Source organism: Protobothrops mucrosquamatus, unplaced genomic scaffold (genome assembly GCF_001527695.2).
Source record: "Protobothrops mucrosquamatus isolate PMUCROS unplaced genomic scaffold, P.Mucros_1.0 scaffold_149, whole genome shotgun sequence".
NCBI classification, from domain to species: domain Eukaryota; kingdom Metazoa; phylum Chordata; class Lepidosauria; order Squamata; family Viperidae; genus Protobothrops; species Protobothrops mucrosquamatus.
Window position 1 is genome coordinate 894,800 of NW_015386225.1, and position 21,586 is coordinate 916,385.

The window sequence follows — 21,586 nt, forward strand, 5'->3', positions numbered from 1 at the left end:
CAATTTACTATTAAAAAATCAGTAAACTATATGCAAAACATCTCTACCAAAGTTTGCCGACTCAATCCAAGAAAAAAAAAAATAGCCAAGGAACAACTGGTTTTAGGTCAGGTTTTTCTACTGTAGACCAATGTCTCACTCTGTGCCAATTGTCTACAAAGTATGTCAGTCCATCAAAGGTTTTCTCTATGCTGCATTTATAAAATTGAAAACAACATTTAATCTTTCATGGATGGTGCAAACTAGAAACCTCCTCCATCAATCACTACCTTCTGTAATGAATTACGATAATGCAGGGCAGATGTAATGTTTAAATGATGAAGAATTGACTGATCCAATCCCAAACACTAAAGGAGTCAAACAAAGGTGCATACTGTCCCCTCCCCCAATTTAATTTGTACGTCAGTGATATTATCCAGGTCCTTTCAGAATTCTATCCTCTCATTCTAGCTAGCAAACCAAAATTCTATTTTTTTTAAATGCTGATGATGTATGTTATGCTGCTGATGCTGTTATTCTCTCTGTATACCAAATGGGATCACGATCCAATATCCATGTATTTGCACTGCTTTGTTAACTCTGAACTACTGGAACTCAATTACACAAAAACCAAGGTGGTGATATTACTAAAGGCATTCAACCACATTTGGACATTTGATAGCTATCCAACTGAGCATATGGAAGCATTTAAGTATCTAGGCATGTATTTCTATCATCTTCAAATTTCTGCATGCCCAAACTGCTTCTAATGCCATAGATACATAATTTGAAGGGGCAATGTCTATAATACTGTTCCCGTAGTGTTCAAAGCCATTGAAGCCCAAGTGTTGAGATTTTTAATGTGTGGTACCTAGTGTTGTACATAACAATATAGGTAGTCCTTGACTTACGATCATTCATTCTGCAACTGCACAAAATTACAACACCACTAATCAAAAGGACATATTACCTCTGATTGAAGTTGCTTGACCTTATGATTTGATTGCAGGCTTGCTGTAGCACCTCCCCCCTGCCTACCACCCTCCCATCCTGTCCCACTGGCTCCCCCCAGGCCTTGGGCTTGCTTCCTACCCCACTGTATCTAATACCCTCCTCCCCACCTCCATCATGGATCCGTCACTTACCTTTTTGGTAAATCTGTGGGAAGTAGTCATCCATAGATAAGACAACATGCCGCAGTCTTAGAAACAGGTGCCATTTGGGGAGCAGCTGCAATGAATTGCGGCTGCTGCAAAACAGTGCCCAGTTCTGGGATGGTGCCACATGGCCTTCAGGGAGGCTTAGGGACTGAGCAGCTAGCTCCCCTTCTTGAACATCATCTCTGGCCCTCATATTCAAGAAGAAGAAATAGCAGCTCCATCCCACAGCCTCCCTATACAATGAAGGGCATGTCATGCCATCCCAGAAATGGACACCATTTTGGAGCAGCTGCAATTGTGTCTGCTCTGAAATGGTGCACACTTCTGAGACAGCACCACATAGCTTCCATTGTATGGGGAAGCCAAAGGATGGAGTGGCTGGCTCTTCTTCTTGAACACAATCTCCAGAGTCCCTTGGCCACCCTATGTAATCTTAGATTCCCTTCTTGTAGTGCACATAATTAGGACAGGCCAAAAGCAGCACCATGTGATTCACACATTCAGATTTTGTATCCCCCAAGTGAACTATTTGGAAAGAAAAGAAAGTTTAGTACCACTCAGCTTATTACATGCTTTTAGTGAAATGCTTTCCTGCTGCAAGAAGTTATTTTCTTCATTAAGTTAAAAATGTTACACAAAAATATGCAAGCTATTATAGTCAGTAAACACCCATACAGATATCCTCAACTAAACTCTAACTTAAAGTCATCACTTCAATTAAAACTTAATCATACTTTGGTTGATAATTTATATTTCCTTTAAATTCTCCCCAGCTCCCCTGTAAATCATAATCTTGGGACAAGAAACAATTGGAAGGGTTTTGCTTTTTTTAAAAAAAAAAACTTCTATAGGAAGTGCCAAGTTTCCTAATTTTCTATAAACTTCCTCATTCCACCACCCCCCTCTGAAATTTACTGCAGTACATGCTGTACTTATCGGTGTACAGCAAGAATGAGCAAGCGTCTTTGAAAAACAGGGACAGATTCTGTTGTCTCTATGTACGTGCATGACATGTGTTTTCATGATTTCATTTTTAATAACGTACACATAAAAACTAAATTTTTTTTAATTACCTAGCCACTGACTACAAGATGGTCTGGCTCTCAGTACTTGTGGCAGCAGGAAGCAAAAGACTTTTTCTTCTTACAGGACTAAAATGTAACAGAATAGTGGTGGTGAGAAGAATAAAAGAAGCTGATTTTGTTATTTAGGGACTTGTTATCAATATTTCAAATTGCCTGATAAACAGGCTGTTTTACAACAACTCAGTACATAATACTTTCGTATTTGAGTTAGCCAAATGCATGGTTTATTATGGGATGAAGCAGAAAAGTGCTTTTTTCCTCCAAGACTTCTTTGGTTTCTGCATTGCCTTCTCACTGTCATTTTACACTTGCTTCTGCTGATGGATTTCAGATTCTAATAAACAAGGTAAGTTTGAAATCAGCACATCCTTGAAGTCAGCAGCTGTTAAAATCATTTTAGTGAATTATGAGAGTTTAGACTGATGCATTTGCAATGAGAAAGGCAAAAGGGAAGGTTCAGTCTGGCACTTGCAGTGGGCCGAGCAGGGGCTCAAGGGGAAAGTGACAAAATGTTTCTTGATTTTCCTGTTGTTGTTTTTATCAGTTCCCCTTTCAAGGAGGGCCAGAAAATCCACCAAACGCTCCCATTTGGGGAATGTGAGATGAGAACCCTTCAGTGGCGAAATGGAACCACTTATCACGAAATGAAACAAAACCTAGTATCAACTACACTGTAGCTGGGCTGTCATAAATAATCTCATATTTCTCACATCAGCGATATTGTGAGAATACAGACTATCAGAACTAATTTAGTTGCCACAAAATCCTCAGGTGGATCTTTTCTTGACAACAGAAAGCACTCAGAAGTCTGGATCAATAGCACATTCTCACTATAGTTATTGGGCTATTTCTTATCCTTATGGAGCAGTAATTCAACACACATTCAGTATGCAAAAGATAAAGAGTACTTCAAGGGGACCGAGAATTCTTTATATGGGATTTTAAATATATATATATATATAAATAACTATATTTTTCCTAAGAATGGGGAGCTAAAGTTTGCACTATTGCATGCAATAATTAGAATTTTAGTTTGATTGTATGCTTATACGCACAATATATGATGTGTTATACAAAGCAATCATACAATATTATTTTGAATATATTTTTGAAATTCAGTGAATTACCTAAGGCAATAACATAGATTATGATGCATGTCACTTAGTTTCTTATCAGGCTGATATTAGTATTGTAAGGAAGCGATCCAGTATCTGGATCTGAAGTTGCTTAGATTTTGAGATCCAGGCCAATTGGCCCACCTGTTACCCTCCTGGTTTCCTTTTAAATTAATTCAAGCAGGCATGTCCATTGTAACAGTTGGTACACCTTTACTTTTATTTTCAATTAGATAGGAGGCAAGTTTGATTGTGATTGTTATGCAATAAAGATGTTGTTGTGTATATAATAATAATCTGCTGTAGGTGGTACCGTGTTTTCCCCGAAAATAAGACCCACCCCGAAAACAAGCCCTAGCCTATTTTTTTTAGCATGCTCGTAATATAAGCCCTACCCCAAAAATAAGTCTGGGGGGGTGGGCATGGCCAGCACAGGACACATCGAGCTCACGAGGGCACAGCAGCCGTAGCCCGCACAGCACAGGAAAGTCTGAGTGCAGAGGCAGAGACACGGCAGGGAGGCAAGCGATCCAGACGCGCTGTGTGGCTCCTGGCTTGCAGGAGGCTCGCGCGGCAGCACCAGCAGCAGGCAGAGACATTGGCACAGGGAGGAGGCAGGCAATCCCAATGCACCACCCATTCCATCCCACCATCTTTCGGCTTGCCCGCAGTTGTGCTGGGGCAGGTGGCCGCGTGGTGCAGAGGGATTGCCTGCCTCCCCTGTGCCTCTGGTTCTGCCTGCTGCCGGTGCCGCTCCCACAAGCCTCCCATGAGCCAGGTGGCCATGCAGCACATAGGTTTGCCTGCCTCCCCCCATCTCTGCCTTCGCCTTTTGCCGGTGCCACCACGTGAGCCTCCCGCGAGCCAGCCAGCTGCACAGCACGTCTGGATTGCCGGCTTCTCCCCTGTGCCTCTGCCTTCAACTGCTGCCGGGGCTGTCACAAGAACCTCCCGCGAGCCAGGCAGCCACATATCACGTCTGGATCACCTGCCTCCCCCCCCCTCTGTCTCTGCGTTCGGATATACCTGTGTTGTGCCAAAGAGCCGGCGGGCTGTAGCTGCTGTCGGACTCCTTTGGCCCATGTGCTTGTTGCCTCTTGTGCGCGTGCTGGGGGGGTGGGGCACCAGGCCAGGCTGATCACCCTGATACTGTGTTTCTCTGAAAATAAGCCCTAATGTGTCTTTTGGTGCAAAAAACAATATAAGACCGGGTCTTATTTTGGGGGAAACACAGTAGCAATCTAATGGCTACCAATATATCTCCATGAAGCATAATTCACTTCTTAAATGTGAAAAGGGATTCAGAGGTACCCTTAATTTCCTTTTATTTAATAAACATTGTTTGTGAATGTTTGAAATGTTACTTCACAATCTCACATAATCTGGTTTCTTTAGAAAAAAAAGTGGTCAAAAGAGACACGATAATTTTTTTCTCAATTATATGTAACAGTAGATACACGATTTGAAAGATTTCCGCGAAATATAACTTGCTGATAGTATTTTTTTGTCTATTTGGCTCTCCAAGTGATAAGTGGAGGTCCCCATTTTTAGAAATATTGCAAAAGCTAACACCCATTTCCTTTAGTTACTTCATCTCTGGATCAGCCACTCTGGCATTCCCTATCGCTCCTTGTTCTCTCACTTCGATAGAGACCCCCTTGTCTTAATTCAGATATATTTTCTTTGGAATCTCCTTTTAAATTAGTTATCTCCATGCACTTTTCAAAATATTTTTGTCTTCATTCTCTACTTATCCTTCTTCTTTATTCTTCATTGTTTTTTGTCCCCTATTTAAATGTCTGGGCTTTTTTCCAGTCCTCAAACTGCCTGAGGCTTGATTTCCTGAAACACTGAAATCCTCTTCATCATAACTCAGTATTTACAGAGCTATGAACTGCGTTGTGGCTCACAACATAAACATTTCTAGACAGATCAGTGGAGAGCACTTCAACAGTGGATACAGTATTTAACAAGTGACTGCAATGCATCCAAATATATTTGGCCGTTTTGTCTATGTCTTAATTAAGAAAAATATAAATGTCCACTTGAACAAGTACATGAGTAGGCAGATCTGCATAGATAGGTATTTTCTCATACATACAAGATGATATAAGGAATGTGCTTCACCCATAACCAATGGAGCTGACCAATGCCACTATTATTCATTTAATTCAAGAAAATAATGCAAGAGGACAAGCAAAATATTCCGCTCCTTAAAATACCTTTTAAGGAGATTGAATCATTAGTGAAAAAATTGTATGTACAATGAAAAGATTCGATAATGGAAGAATGAATGGCGGACTGAAATCGCAAAATTAACAGCTTTCATTAGAGAAAAGACATTAAATTAATGCTGACTGGAAAACCCTTTTGGACTTTTTGTGTGAAACAGAATATGAGTTTAATATAAATTTATACTTATATCTGTTGTAAAAGAAAACAGAAAGTCATTTTTTGTATTTCTTTATCTTTCTGCAATTTTGGCATTGTTCTTTCATTCTTTACTTTTTTCTATCTTTAGATGTTTTTCTTAGTTTTTATCTCTACTAAAAAATCTAATAAAGATATCTTTTAAAAATACATCTTTAAGGATTCAAAGCACTATGAAAATTATGAAAAGTTACTGAAGGAAAGTTAATAGTCAAATTATTTTCCTTCAGTGACTCTTCATAAATTTTACAATTTCAAGAGATTAGTTATCTGCTGGATGTTATATTCTCAGGGAGAATAAAAACCATTGTTTTCATAAACAGAGGACGAAATACAATGTATTTAAAAGTTTTCAAACAGGATGGTGTAATGCAGGGGTGTCAAAGTGCCAGCCCGCTGGCCGGACGCATCACAAGAAAACTGCGCCCACCCCATTGCCGGCAATGGGGAAAAAGCTCCAATACGTTTGACATGTCTGGTGTAATGGATTGCTGCACTGAGCAGGAAGTTGAACTAGATTAACTAATTGGTAACCTCCAACCATTACGCAGTATTCAATTATAGGCTGTGGGCTTCATTTGATTCAAAAATCTTGTATTTATAAATAGGCAATAAAAATTTTCAATAGGACTGCTATTAAAAGTGAACATTGGAAATGAAAATAAATCCCCTTTCAAATTCTACTATTGCCTCTAGAAGATAAATTCCCTTATGTGATTGTTTTAGATATTTCAGTGCTGTTTCTGCTCAGTTATCTAATCTGAAAATTAATTTATATCATCTTTTCTAAACACGCCTTGTATACTTAGAACAAATTGCAGGCTGAACATGAGCAGAAACTGTATCATTCAAACATGGCACAGTGTAGTCAGATTCTTCTACTTGCACTATTAAAGGATTGTATCTTCCCAACTAGATTGTCTGATATTCCTTATATATATTCTAAACCAGTATTGGTAAGGCGTAATGTTTTCTGGAAACTTACCTAGTATATAATATTTTTTCCTTCACAAAGTTTGAGTTTCCCTGTTCTTAAAAATAAACTCAGTTCCTTCTAAGCTAAGCCATACTAATTTGAATAATTTTATTTAGAATGCAAAAATGTAAGGAGAGGGACAATTTTATTGTTTTTAATAATAGTTTTTAGTAATAATATGAGAGCATGTCAGTATTTTTTAAGAAAATACGAGCAACAATCCTAATAATATAGATTTATTGACTACAAGGCAATCAACATTATAAATAAATAAAAATCTAATATTTAGTTTTAATGAGTAAATGTGCATTGATGTTACCTATGTAACTTGCTGTGTTAGTTTTATCTTAAAAATATTTTTTCTTGCCAAAATAACTTATCTTGGTCTCCACTTAATATCCTTGACACCATGAAAATGTCTTTTCAAGGCATGACTATCAGCCCATTCAGAATCTAAAAATGAATCATCATCATTTTCTTCTAATTTCTGAAAAACATGAAAAGAAAATGAATTATATATATATATTGCAAACAAAATGTAAATATCTTGTTTTCAATAGAGTAACACGGCAACAACACCTGATACCTTGAGTTCTTCTTGTCTTCTGTGATAAAAAAGAATCATCTGTTTATGTTCCTCACCACTTATGACAGGTTCACGTGCTGGAGCTCCTTGCCCTTTCTTGAAACATAACAGAAATTAATATATTTCAACCTGCCTTATTCTGACAATGGAATACCTATTGATATGATGAATAAAATGTCAGGAGGGGCAGACATTAGTCCCTCTACAGCAGGAATAGACAACACATAATTCCAGATATTGAATCGCAATGTCTTTGTGATGAATGATGAAGAATGTTAGAGGCTGTAATTCAGCCACACGTGGAATGAATCATGTTCTCTACTTCTGCTTTACAAAGGCAAGTTTCTCTGTACTGTGAGACACTCAGCAGCTAAATTTGGCTACCTTCAAACTGGAGCAGAGGGACAGCTTGCCATAATATTGTTTTTAGTGCAGAAGTATGATTATCCCACAATCATTTTTACACCAGTAAATGAGGTCTGCCTTGCTTTTGAACAGCATGCTTACCTGTATGAAGATAAATAATATAAAATCTAATAAAATCTAAAACGTAATAAATCTGACAAAATATTGCTTTGGGTGAGTGTAAACCTGTATAAAGACTCTCACTTTACTCTTAAGTCACAAGTACTTACTTTTTGTATTTTGATGATAATTTTAGTTTTCTCATTTTTGCCAACATAGTCAGAAAGCTGGTTTGTTCTTTTGAGTTCCTTTGCTGCCCACCACAGCTGGGCCTCTGGTTCTTCAATAACCTCAAGGGCTGCCTGTAACAAACTGAGCTTTACAACAGGCAGAATCCAATGGCACACAAGCAGAAATCTACTCACACCCCAGACCTTCTTCCTTCCCTTCCTTGTACTATTCTCTGTAGCCTTTAAATCTGCTCTGAATGGTTAAAAGATTCCTTAGAACATTGTTGAGATCTATATAAGAGATCTCAAAAAGAGAATTGCTCATCTACCATTTAGTTATTAAAAATCACCAGTAACACACACACACACACACACACACACACACACACTCACATACAGAGAGAGAGAGACACATCAGAACATATAAATGTTCTTTTTGCAGAATGGTGGGAACAGCAGTGAAGTGATTTTGGCTGATCAGTTAACTAACACTTAATGAAGGAAATATAAGGACTTAAAAATGCTTAGATTTAATAGTGATGAGGGGTGGCATACTCCATCATCAGTTTTTTTTCAATAAAATCTTCAGCATTATCATTGATTTCTAAGTCTAATACATAACATTTTTTAAGATGTATTTTTTTTCAACAATTCCAGTTACCAAGCAGAGGTAACAGAAGGGGAATTTATTTTCTTGCAATGAAAAAATAACAAGGGAAAAATGACTTTTTTAGTGTAAATATATAACACTATGTAAAAAATGTATATACGGTACAGCAGTCTAGAAACCAAATAAACATGTAGATAATGAATCGATTACATTTTACAAACATCTCTCTAAGAAGAACAATATTTTTTTTAAAAAAAAATAAAAATCATTAAATCAAAACTAATGCTTACTTGAGTTCCTGACAGATCTTCTTTATTTTCAAACTCCATTCTAATTGGGTCATATGGAGGGAGCCCCATTGGATAAACAATCATTACAGCTCCTCGGAGCTGGTCGAGTGCATCTTTCACCATACTGGTAGTAACGCATACATTGGCTTCCACTTGTTCCTACAATACAGAGAGAAGCAACTTAAATGAATAAACTAATACACTACGGAAGAAAGAATGCTTCCTCTGAAATCTACAATGACAGCACAGTATGAGATAAAGTCAAATAACAAAAAATATGTTCCCCATTTTTAGAATAACATTTCTCTGTCCACTAGCATTATCTACTACCAATTTATCATCTATTCAGAATTAATAATATTAAACATTTTAAAATGTCTGCTAAAATTGACATCTGCTTGTTTTTTCTAATGAAATTAATGGTTATTGATTTACTGAAATAATTATTTCAAATATGAATAGGAAGCAAGAAGGAGGATTCCTTGTAGACATGAAACATTATTTTATCTCTTGATGTTTAGATATTTTTTGAAAAAAATTATGGGGATTAAACATTTCTCCCATTGCTCTACACACCTAATCTACTTCAAAAAAAAATCTGCCCTTACTCTGCCCTTTTATATTTGTAGTAATACAATTTCAATTAAAATACATCTGTCCAAAGGGACTTCATATGCATTATGTAAATTATATAAATATTTATATACTTATAAATGTGTACTTACTGATTACTCTACTTGGGCAACAACAAAAAGCCAAATTAATGGAGGGCTATTGTAAGCTATAATAATTGCAGGCATATTTTCTTTTGCAATTATTCCAAAATAATTTCCATGTCTTAAGTATGCAGGAATTAATAACCTTTCTTTGGACAGTAGAATCCAACCATTATGCACAACTAAACTTAGTTATGAACCAAATTAAATTTAACCTTTCACTTACTACAATATTCACTATGGAATGAGTTGTTGGCGCTTCAGCTAAAGGAAATCCTTGGATTAGATTATTGGAATCATCTACAGTCAGGATTCAAAACTGGGCATGGGACCAAGTCTACATTGGTCACTGGTAAATGAACTGCATCAAGACTTGGGGAGTTAGTACATCCCTCCTTGTCCTACTAAATCACTTGACAATGTTTGATCACAGATACCCTTTGGGACTGTCTGCAGGGATTGGAAATCAGGGATATTATTTTCCTCCACTTCCTAAGTAGGTCGTTCCTTCTGATAGACATAAGAATGGCCCACTTGGACTATTGGTTCTGTTAGTGTAGTACAGGATGGAGCTCTCTCTCCTCCATGTTAAGCTCATTTGTCAGCATGGCTGAGGTATAAATCACTGGCTGGGCTAAGCTGGAGGTCCCAGAAGAGGTCAAAACTGCCATTTTAGCATTAGGTAGAGATGGTGGCAAGATGAATCTTTTCCTAGCTTTAACTAGTGTGTCAGCTGCAATCCTTTTTGATAGCGATTCATGTTATTATCACCAGTTAGACTACAGACTTAACATGGGACCACCTTTAAGATGATTTGGACATTGCAGTTGGTTAATGTAGCAGCCTGGCTACTGTCAGGAATAGCAGCATGATACTTGTGCTACAATGGTTGTATTATTTGCCAATACCTTTAAGTATTGTTTCTTTGGAGAGTTAAAGCACACTGCTGGGTCATACTTAATTTCTAATCTACCAGAACTCTCAGATTCTTCCCTAAGTACTACTGCCAAAGCAGGGACTACCTATCTTGTACCTATGCACCTGATTTTTCCTATCTAAGTGTTGAAATTTACATTTATCACTGCATAATATTTGTTGGATAGCATCCAGTGTTCAAATCTATCAGGTTTCTTTTGAACTATCTATGGCATCTATTTGTTGGCGCTATCTAACAAAATGAAATTCAATGATGAAAAAAGAAAGGTTCTACATTTAGGCAAGAAAAACCAAATGGACAGGTATAGTATAGGTGGTATCTTGCTCAATAGTAGCAACTGTGAGAGGGATCTCAGAGTCCTAGTGGACAATCACTTAAATATGAGCCAGCAGTGTGCTGCAGCTGCCAAAAATGCTAACACAGTGCTAGGCTGCATTAACAGAGGGATAGAATCTTCTAGTGCACTTCATAATTATGGTGAAATGTTACGGAACCATTCCGGTGTGAACCTTATGACGTAGGTCAAAACCAGTGGTGCTACATTTTTTCTACAACTCTGAGATCTTTCTCATGTCTCTTCTCGTTGTTTCTACTAATCCCCTGACCTCCGATTTTCATATAAGGAATGGCTGCTGGAATTGGGTATGTCTAGTCTAATGAAGAGAAGGACGAGGGGGGACATGATAGCAGTGTCCCAATATCTCAGGGGTTGCCACAAAGACGAGTGAGTCAAGCTATTCTCCAAAGCACCTGAAGGCAGGACAAGAAGCAACGGATGGAAACTAATCAAGGAGAGAAGCAACCTAGAACTAAGGAGAAATTTCCTGACAGTTAGAACAATTAATCAGTGGAACAACCTGCCTCCAGAAGCTGTGAATGCTCCAACACTGGAAGTTTTTAAGAAGAGACTGGACAGTCATTTGTCTGAAATGGTATAGAATTTCCTGCCTGAGCAGGGGGTTGGACTTCATGACCTCCAAGGTCCCTTCCATCATCATCATCATCATCATCATCATCATCATCACATTAGACAGGGGTGTCAAATTGCCAGCCTGCGGACCGGATGAGTCATGGCGAAACCATGCCCACCCCATTACCAGCAATGGACAAAAAGTCGTGATACGTTGCGACACGTCATGTGACATTGCGAGTTTGACACCCCTGCATTAGACCCTCGCCTCTTCAGGATCTGTCTTCTCCTTTGATGATACTTGGATGTTGCTGTTACTTGATGTTGTTTTAAGAAGAGACTGGACAGCCATTTGTCTGAAATGGTACAGGGTTTCCTGCCTGAGAAGGGGGCTGGACTAGATGACCTCCAAAGTGTCTTCCAACTTTATTATTATTATTATTATTATTATTATTATTATTATTATTATTATTATTATTATTATTATTATTATTATTATTACTATTATTACTATTATTATTAGCCTGTCTTTCAAGTATTAGCTCCACGAAACAGCATTCCCAAGTTGCTGGCACATCAGAAAAACTGAAAAAAACAGGCCTGTTGTGGTAGGTATTCAGGTGCAAAGGGTAGAACTGGACTGCCTTTTTGTTTTGGGTGGATTTTAATTCTGGTTAATTTTTAAGTTTGAAGTGACAAATTTTAATGGGGGTTTGGCTTTTTTATTATTATGGGTTTTATTATAGTAAACTATTTAGAGTTTATGTGATTAAACAGTATCTACATTATGAGACAGTTAAATAAATAAATTAGAAATCTGATCCTTTAGAATTTTTTTTTTATAATATATTAGGTGTGAGGCCAGAGATGTGGTTATTTAATCAAGGAATTGCCATTAAATAAATACAACCTTATTTCAATTAGTGGTTTGTTTTAGAATCAGACTTCCTGCTATTCTCTGAACAGCCTAAGAATAGTTGTCTCTGATAACACAGAGATGCTGGCTCATAAATATTTCACACCAACAATATTGTATCTTACCTTAGAAATCAGTGCCTTAGCTTCTCCTATGGTTGCTTTTAAAACTTGTTTCATTTTCTCATTTGGAGCTTAAAAAAGAAATATGCAGATGATAGTATACAGCATTATATAACTATGGAAGTGATATAAATAATAATATTTTGCATTGAAAGGGCCTCTAAATTAAAAACCAGCTATTGCGATTAAAAACCAGCTATTATCTTAAACTCTATCCAATTTTAAAAGATCAGAGGGGCTTTAGCTTATTCCCATTAGAAAACTTAAGTGTGTAGAATTGGCCCAAGTGTGCCAACAACAAAGCTTCTGAGCAAGAATGTTAAAACAGAAAAAATCATGTCTATTCAGGAATAAATCTCAGCAGGGATTAGTCCTAATTTACAAAAAAAAAAAAAAAAGCACAGCATGATATTGGAGCCAGAAGTAACAAAGAATAAGGGTTAAACAAAGGAAAGAGAGCTTACACAGCAATGAAAAAAATGCAGACAGTAGCTAACTCTGTTGAGTAATTTAGCCCCATATAACCATTGCATTTGTCAATATAGCATGTTCATGAAATACGTGGGCAGTGGGATATATCGAATAGAAAAAGTAATGTTAATGCCATCTTACCTAGCACAGCACAGATCTTGGAAGCTTTGTAGGATGGTATCAAAATAAGGCATACATAAGCCCAGTGCTTTTTTTTTTTAAAAAAAAAAAAGGTGCCAAAACTCACACATGTCATACAATCCGCCTTGCCTACCCTACAAGGTTCCATCCAAAAAAGGTGCCGGAACTCCGTTCTGGGCATTTTATGACAAAAAAAGCCCTGCATAAGCCCCAGATGGCAAGAGGGATGGAAAAGGGGAGCAATGAATAGACTAATAGTAAGCATGCCAAGCAGCTTAATATCATCTCTTGTTATTAACAAGAATGCTTATGAAGTGTCACATTCCTCCTTTTTCCACAGAGAAGCACCGATATAAAAGCAATGAGTCACTGACTCTTTGCAAAGGAGATCAGGGCTGTCCCTTTTCAATGAAGGGAGTCAATTGGTTATTATCACCTTCTCTGAATTGTTAGGATGGGAGAAAAAGGAGAAAGATGGCAAATGACTGGTGAGGGATGAGAGGGACACACGCAACACCCACTGTATCTTAGAATCTTATGGCTCGTCTACCTCACTAAAACATAGGCTCCGGGATTAGTGGAAATGGGAAAAAGACAATTGAAATATCTTTGTGGAATACTGACATGGCAATAAATAAAAGAATGGAATAATAAAAATGGTGCAATATTATTAAGTCAGTAAAATCATGAAAATGCCCTCTAGAATAATTGGGCTTTTAATTATTTTATAGCTTCTAAAAGGCCAGGAGGGAGAGGGCGAGTCTGATCTCTAAGGGGAGGCCACTCCAAAACAACCACATTGCTAGAGAGAAGCAGTGCCACCCAGTTCGAGCTCCTCTAGAGCTTAAAAGTATGGAATCATTAGCAGCTGTTGCCTGTAAGATCTAAAAGGTACTTGGGAGAAGATTGCCCTGAAGATACTCAGGTGCCAAGGCATGAAGGGATTTAACGTTTAATACCAGAACCTTAAATTGCACTCACAAATGCAGTGTCAAAAGTCTAAAGAGCATTTTCCTTTCTTTTTAATACTGAATTTTAGAAACATGTTTTAAGTTGTGTTGCTGGCTGAACATTTTTGCATACAGGGCACACAATGTTGTATCTATTATTGATATTTATTCATCAAAATTTGAAAGTGTACAATATGCCAATATATGTTTCATATGTATGTATGTACTGTATGTATGTATGTATGTATGTATGTATGTATGTATGTATGTATGTATATTTATTTATTTACCATGACCATTTCTTCGTCCAATGTCATCTTTTTTAAATGTGCTTCCACCACTGGGGATACATTTTTTTGCCCATTCATCTGTCAGCTTCAGCTCTTCAATTTGTTCATCTGTCAGACCTTGCATGTTAGGAGGTAAGAAAATACCGTGTTCGGCCAGCGATTCCATTTCTTTCAAAAGAACAAAGAGTGGGACATGGAGATGTTAAATAAAATGTCCTTTAACCATCTATTTTTGAGAAATTGTTAAAAGAAAGTTCCATTGTAGCAATATAACAAATTCTGCAATTTATTTGATGCTATTAGAATATATTACAAATTTCTCAGAGTACATAGTCATACTTAAAAGGTTATAATTCTTTCATATTTGGGTATATTGTAAATATTGCTAAAAGGTATATTTAGAAAAAGAGTTAATAACAGACTGAAAGAAAGCACAAAATGTACCACAATAGTAATCCATGTAGAAAAACTTTAGAAAAATGTACAACCAGCAGAATTGGTTGAGTAGTTTCCAATATTCAGACAATTCACCTGTGACATGAATTTAGTATATGGGCTATAAAGAGTAAGCAAAAAGAAGATTCAGAACAGCCCAGAGTTGGGAATGGGGCAGATAAATACATTTAATAATTATTAAATTATAATAAACATAATGATAATAAATAATTATATATTATATTTATTATATGTTTCATTTATTATTGTTATTATTTATGTTTATATATTGTAGTAATTATTTATATAATTATTAGTATTAAATTATTTGTTATATTTTTACCTAAGAGGTTTAGGTAAAAGGACAAAATAATAGATTGACATATTTAATACCTGCGCAAAGACGTTGAATTTTGAGTCTTCCATTGTAGATCCTGGTCACTTCCTGCGTTAAGTCTTCAACGGAAACGTTACCTGTTGTTTCCAGGAGAAATTGGCTCTCATCTCCATGCTTCACATGAAGCAGAACCATTTCTGTTAAAGCAGAAACACAAAGAAAGTGCATGGTAAATATTAATCATGAATTTCTTCTAGCCTTGGCGGTCTGAAATTTATATCCGTAGAGGGAACGATCATGTTTCCCCTGAGGGGTGGTGTGGTTTCACTTCGTTAAAAGAAGCAACAATAAGTAAACCGTTGAAACCCTACAGCAGTGATGGCGAACCTTTTAGAGACCGAGTGCCCAAAAACTGCCTCCCCACCCCATCCCCGCTTCACCATGCCCACCTACCACCTCCACGGCCCGCCACAAATCACCCGGGCAGCCCAGCAGCGCCATGGCGGTCATGCCCTCTGCCCGTGCCCTGCAGGAGAGTTGGGGCGCAAGGGCGGAGTCTTGTCCCCGCTGCCCGGCTACCATGTCCTTGGCTCCGCTGCTTCGTGTGGGCCACGCCCAGGGGCAACTCTCCTCCGGGGGGGCTGCTGGTGAGGAGGGAGCCGTGGGAAGCGGGGCTGGGGAGACGGTGCGTGTGCCCACAGAGAGGGCTCCGAGTGCCGCCTCTGGCACCCGTGCCATAGGTTCGCCACCACTGCCCTACAGTTTCTATTATGTATAATCTAGTACTCATTGATACAAGAATAATTATAAAAAAAAATCAAGATCCAAAAAAAACCAACACAGGAAAGCAAAAAAGCAATATCCAAACAACACAGAATCGAGGCTGGTGGCAATGATGCACATTAATATCACAAAATAGGCTCATTTCCCATTCTGGCTCAACATGTGGGGGAAGGGAACTTAAACCAAAAAGGCATGTGCAGCAACAGAGAAGTCGCATCTCCTAGATCCCATTAGATGGCACTGCTTTAGAAATGGGACCTTAAGCATACCCACCTTTGGTGATGAGAACAAACAACTGAGAAAAGACAGTTCTGCAAATAACCCTGTCCTTTTGTCACTGCACTCAGAAGCCAAAAGACTTTGAACAGGCACAATCTGATCCAAGGCTGCCATCCTGTACCCATGTCAGGCAACACTTAAGCTCTCAGTGGAACTTTGCACCAGAACTTCAGAGATAAGTCCAAGTTCCTATCAGGTCCATCAGATCCCTATGGCACAACAGGTTCTGATCCAACAAGTTCTTTCTCCATGCAAGGGAATAGCAGGGAATGATCTGTCCATGAAAAGGGAGTACAATCATCATCTCCCAGCTCTAGATCATGTTACCATTGCACCTAGACAAAAAAAAAATAACCTTCAATAACCTAGGTCAGGTCTGTTGCTGCCATGGTAGCCATGAAACTCCCCAAGCTGTTTCTGACTCTCTGCCTAGTGAAGAAAGATTGAGGACCCACAGAACTATAAGCCTTGGAAACTACACTGCCAACCTGGAAACGTCATCCAGCAGCTTGGATAGAAAAGCAGTTACGTAGCAAGGTGGCGACAGCATCTAATCCTAGAACACACATTTCACCAACAGGATCACACATCTAATGATCTGTGGAATATCAAATGTCAAAAGGTCTCCTGACCTGGATGACAAAATCTACCTCCTGCCTCTGTGCTGGGGTTGTAGCTGATGCCAGATACAAAACCCAGTTGGACACTAATGTACAATTTGAGGCCAATTTCTAGAGAAACCCCAATTTTATTTATTAAAGAGTCTTTAGAGTAAAATTAATAATTCTATTCTTTACCATCCCAGTATTGCTGAGAAAAGTGAAGTGGAGCCTGGAATTCCTAGCTGTGCTTAAAGTTAACAAGGTGCCAACAAGATAAGTGAAAGTGTTAACTGCAAGAATATGAGTTAGTTTTGGGAAGTATACTAACATGTCTGATAATTCTTAGCAGCTAGTGCTGGTAAGCAAGATATTCTAGATCAGGGGTGTCAAACTGCCGGTCCACAGGCCGGCTGCATCATATGGAGGCCGCGTCCACCCCAGCTCTGGCAATGCAAAAAATAGCGCTACATCGCGACACGTCATGTGACACGGCAAGTTTGACACCCGTGTTCTAGGTAATGGCTAGGGCATCTAACTAATTTAAGATATATGATGAAGGCTTATTGCTTATTAAAGGCTGCCATTATGCAGGAAAAGGTGATCTCATTGATCTTCCCCTGTAAATATTAAAATACACATTAACCAAACCAATCAACAGTGGTAATTTTGTCAAAGTATAATGATAATAATCAATAACGTAAATAACATACTATAATTAGAAAACAGGCCAATCCAATAGAGAGATTCATTTGCCTACACTTTTAAGATGTTCTGCAACCCCCATCCCATCTGTGCTTTGTTCGATAAAATCATTCTGCTTTAATATAATGGTATCCTGGCCTCAGCTTTAAACAGACACTTTTTTTGGGGGGGGGGAATTTTCTACTAGAACATTTCTGAGAGGGTTATCACTCACCCTGATTCTGTTTCAAACCAGATCTTGGTAATGCATACTAGGCAGGCCTTTTCATCCAAGATTAAATCACAGATGACTTAAGGTTTTATTACAGAGAACTTGGCACTGAGAAGCAACAGTTGGGTATCAGGGCCTCCTTGGCTATGATGACTGGTCAATGGGACAAAGACCAAGAAACTGTAATATGATATTGGCACTAAAAACAGATGCCATATTCTCTGAGAAAGGCAGCCCCAGGTCGCTACTACAGTATATCTCTCTTTCCCATCACCACCAAGATGTCACAGCACAATCCCTGCCTCCCAGAATACAACTTTGATAGCCCTGAACCTTGCAGCAGCTTTTGATATATCAACAATTGGTGCAATGTTTTGGATCGAGGTTAGAAGGTATAGCATAACAGTCCTTCTTGGCATTGTCTTAGAAGATTAACTATTTTCCATTCCATGGAGAGTTCCATGTGGTACTATAAAATTCTGCATTATTCTCTAGAGTTCCCAAGATCTACATAAAGGCACAGAATTATCTAGAACTTGTATCAAGACATATCAATTTACAGATTATAATCAATAAAGGAGAATATTTATAGCTCAAGGTTAAAATAAGGGGTCCTTGGTGCTCTCTGAGCTGGGCTGTTTTCTTGCAAAGGTTTCATTACCCAAACTAGGTAACATCATTAGTAGTGATGATGTTACTTAAGTTTCTGTAATGAAACCTCTGCAAGAAAACAACCCAGCTCAGAGAGCACCAAGGACCCCTCAGATTATAATCAACTCACCCTCTAATTACCATTGCTTGATCTCAGACAGGCCATTGAATGCTTGAATTGTTATTAAACATAATCTATATAAATAAAAATGTAAATGTTCGTTTGTTCAAAATCTTAAATCTCCAAAAGTTCTTCACTGATTGCTTTGAAATTTTGACACAACGTTGCATTCGAATACGCACGTGTTTTTATATACCTATATTATATAGATGTCACACCCGTGACAGGTAAAAACATGCTTTTTTTGAAAAACAGCGCCATCTGACGGACATAAAAGCAACACACGCTATGATTTTACCATTCCATTTCAATGTTTCCGATTTACGATCCATTTACGATTTCCAAATTTCCAATTTTACGATTCCATTTCAATGTTTCCGATTGCATTGTTAAATTGAATTTTCATAGATTTCGATTTATTTTCATTTTGATTTCATTATTTCGTGTGACATTGCGCTGGAATTGATGCACAGACAATGGAACAACAAAAAATATTGTATACCCACAAGCATTGTGAAATTAAACATATTAGAAACGTGCGCTTTCTCTTTTCTTTCTTTTCCTTTTAACCAGACTGAGCCACAGCAAAAGTGATCCCCAGGATAGATCAGGTGATAATAATGAGTAAGAGTGCTTTCTAAATAGGTGCAGTTGCTGCAATACTTAGGTAAAAACTGAAGTTACTTTCAGTTTTCAGTACTGATACTGAGGATTGAGTACAGTATTTACGGTATGTTTAAAGATAGTAAGGTGTAAAACGTAGGCATTAAAGTACTTTTATGCCACTTTTACCATTATTTTATAATAGCTACATTGGCATTTGGTGCATTTCAAGCCATTTTAAAGCACTGACTTTAACTTTTAAAGCTTTAAGCAGGTTAAGATTGACAAATTAACCTTATAGTGCATTAAAGAGCTCATTTTTGTCCCCCAAAAACTGCACTTGAAGAAAACTCACAAAATGCATTTATCTTTGGTGACCTCCTATGAATAATAATAATAATAATGAGTGTTGAGAAGTATTGAGATGTCAGATGTAAATCTGACATTATTTGTGATTTGCAAATCGTCACGAGAGATCTACAACATAAAACTATATTAAATTAAAAAAATATAAAAAATAATTACGTAACTAGAAACTGTACAAAGGACTTAAAAAATAAAGCTGAAGTAAAATGTTTTAATGTTTCAATATGAACACCGAATCTAGCTCAAAGAGGTATGAATTCTTTCCTCCTCAGCACCCTAGCGCAGTGTTTCTCAACCTTGACCATTTTAAGGCATGTGGACTTCAACTCCCAGAATTCCACAGCCAGCATTGCTGGCTGTGGAATTCTGGGAGTTGAAGTCCACATGCCTTAAAATTGTCAAGGTTGAGAAACACTGCCCTAGTGCTTTCCACACAAAAGCAGTATAACATTTAGCAAATGAATATTGTTACAGAATTCTTTGATAGGACCGAGTTGTAAAATCTATTTCCAAACAGATTCTGCCATGTAGTAAAACTCAGTGTCTTGTTCATCTGCCTTAATCACACTGGAATTTCAACCCACCCGCCACCCATGGCCTCAAAACCCGCTACCATTTTCTGTCTCGTAAATAATCGGCTGCATTTCTCAAACTCATCGGCCACAATTGTTGAGGAAATAAGTAAAAAACGAAAGAAAACGCGCCCGAGAAAGGGCGAGGACTGTACTGTAGTCGGTATCCATGGCAACCAATCAACAGACGTTAGCGGCCGAACGAACGACTGTTTCGTCTCTATCACCCCCAACAGCCTAGATCAGAACCTCTCTCACCTGGATCGGTCCACCTATAAACTAAGCCTGGAAGAACTTCCCCTTTCGCCCGGCAGACGCGCGGCAACAGCGGGACTCGGAGATTCCCCCGCCCGGTGCACGAAAAGCAACCCGTGACCCAGGAAGCCTTCGTCCTTGAAAGCCAATCCTAGAGAGGAGCTCGGCGACGACTTCGTCGAAACGCCACAACTCCCCCGTCACTCAAAGATAACGTCTACACCGCCTCTAAAAGGGGCAGGGGAGCTTTTCATTGGCCGCTTAGGGTTGCTATAGAAACGCGCTTTGCTGAAGGGAGGCGAAACGCGCGAGCGCCCCGGAAGCTGTTTGGTCTGCGAATTGTAGTCGCTGTCGATGACAATCTCTTATCCAGGGCCTCTCTTGTTGTATTACTAGCTCAGTGTTTCTCAACCTTGACCATTTTAAGGCATGTGGACTTCAACTCCCAGAATTCCACAGCCAGCATTGCTGGCTGTGGAATTCTGGGAGTTGAAGTCCACATGCCTTAAAATGGTCAAGGTTGAGAAACACTGTAAAATTCTGTGCAAGCTTTTGCGTGAGGCTGAAGGCAACTGAACCGTATAGCCTCCAAACGGACCGCGACTGCTGTCTGCTTTCTTCTTTCCCACTATCTTCGTGGGAGACCTAAATTATTATTATTACCTGTGGGAAGATGGACGGCCAATAAATTTAATAAATAAACAAATATTAAATTGCGCCGCCTATCTCATCCCTGGCTAATCTAGCCGGCTCACAACCATAATGACGAAGAAATAAAATGTTTAAACAAAGCGAAAGTAATATATATATAATAAACTAGGACAGGGGTAGGCAACCTTGGCTCTTTTATGACTCGTGGACTTCAACTCCCAGAATTCCTGGGCCAGCATGGCTGTCTCAGGAATTCTGGGAGTTGAAGTCCACGAGTCATAAAAGAGCCAAGGTTGCTTACCCCTGAACTAGAAAAAAGAAAACACATCTTAATAAGAATAGAGCTGGAAGGGACCTTGGAGATCTTCTAATCCAGTGTTTCTCAACCTTGACAATTTTAAGGCATGTGGACTTCAACTCCCAGAATTCCACAGCCAGCAATGCTGGCTGTGGAATTCTGGGAGTTGAAGTCCACATGCCTTAAAATTGTCAAGGTTGAGAAACACTGTAATCCAACCCCCTGCTTAAGCAGGAGACCCTATACCAGGGGTAGGCAACCTTGGCTCTTTTATGACTCGTGGACTTCAACTCCCACAATTCCTGAGACAGCATGGCTGGCTCAGGAATTCTGGGAGTTGAAGTCCACAAGTCATAAAAGAGCCAAGGTTGCCTACCCCTGCCCTATACCATTTCAGACAA

General features: G+C 38.5%; 1 protein-coding gene across 1 annotated transcript; it reads right to left on the reverse strand.

Annotated features, from left to right (window-relative positions):
• Positions 1-6,964: 6,964 nt before the first annotated feature.
• On the reverse strand, positions 6,965-20,445 carry CFAP298 (cilia and flagella associated protein 298). Its single transcript, XM_015819477.1, has 8 exons — positions 20,240-20,445; positions 15,148-15,288; positions 14,320-14,487; positions 12,471-12,538; positions 8,867-9,025; positions 7,967-8,098; positions 7,332-7,427; positions 6,965-7,232 (listed from the first exon to the last, which is right to left on the reverse strand). The coding sequence occupies exons 2-8, from the start codon at positions 15,284-15,286 to the stop codon at positions 7,122-7,124; spliced, it is 873 nt and encodes a 290-aa protein (XP_015674963.1). The 5' UTR covers positions 15,287-15,288; positions 20,240-20,445; the 3' UTR covers positions 6,965-7,121.
• Between the last annotated feature and the right edge of the window lie 1,141 nt (positions 20,446-21,586).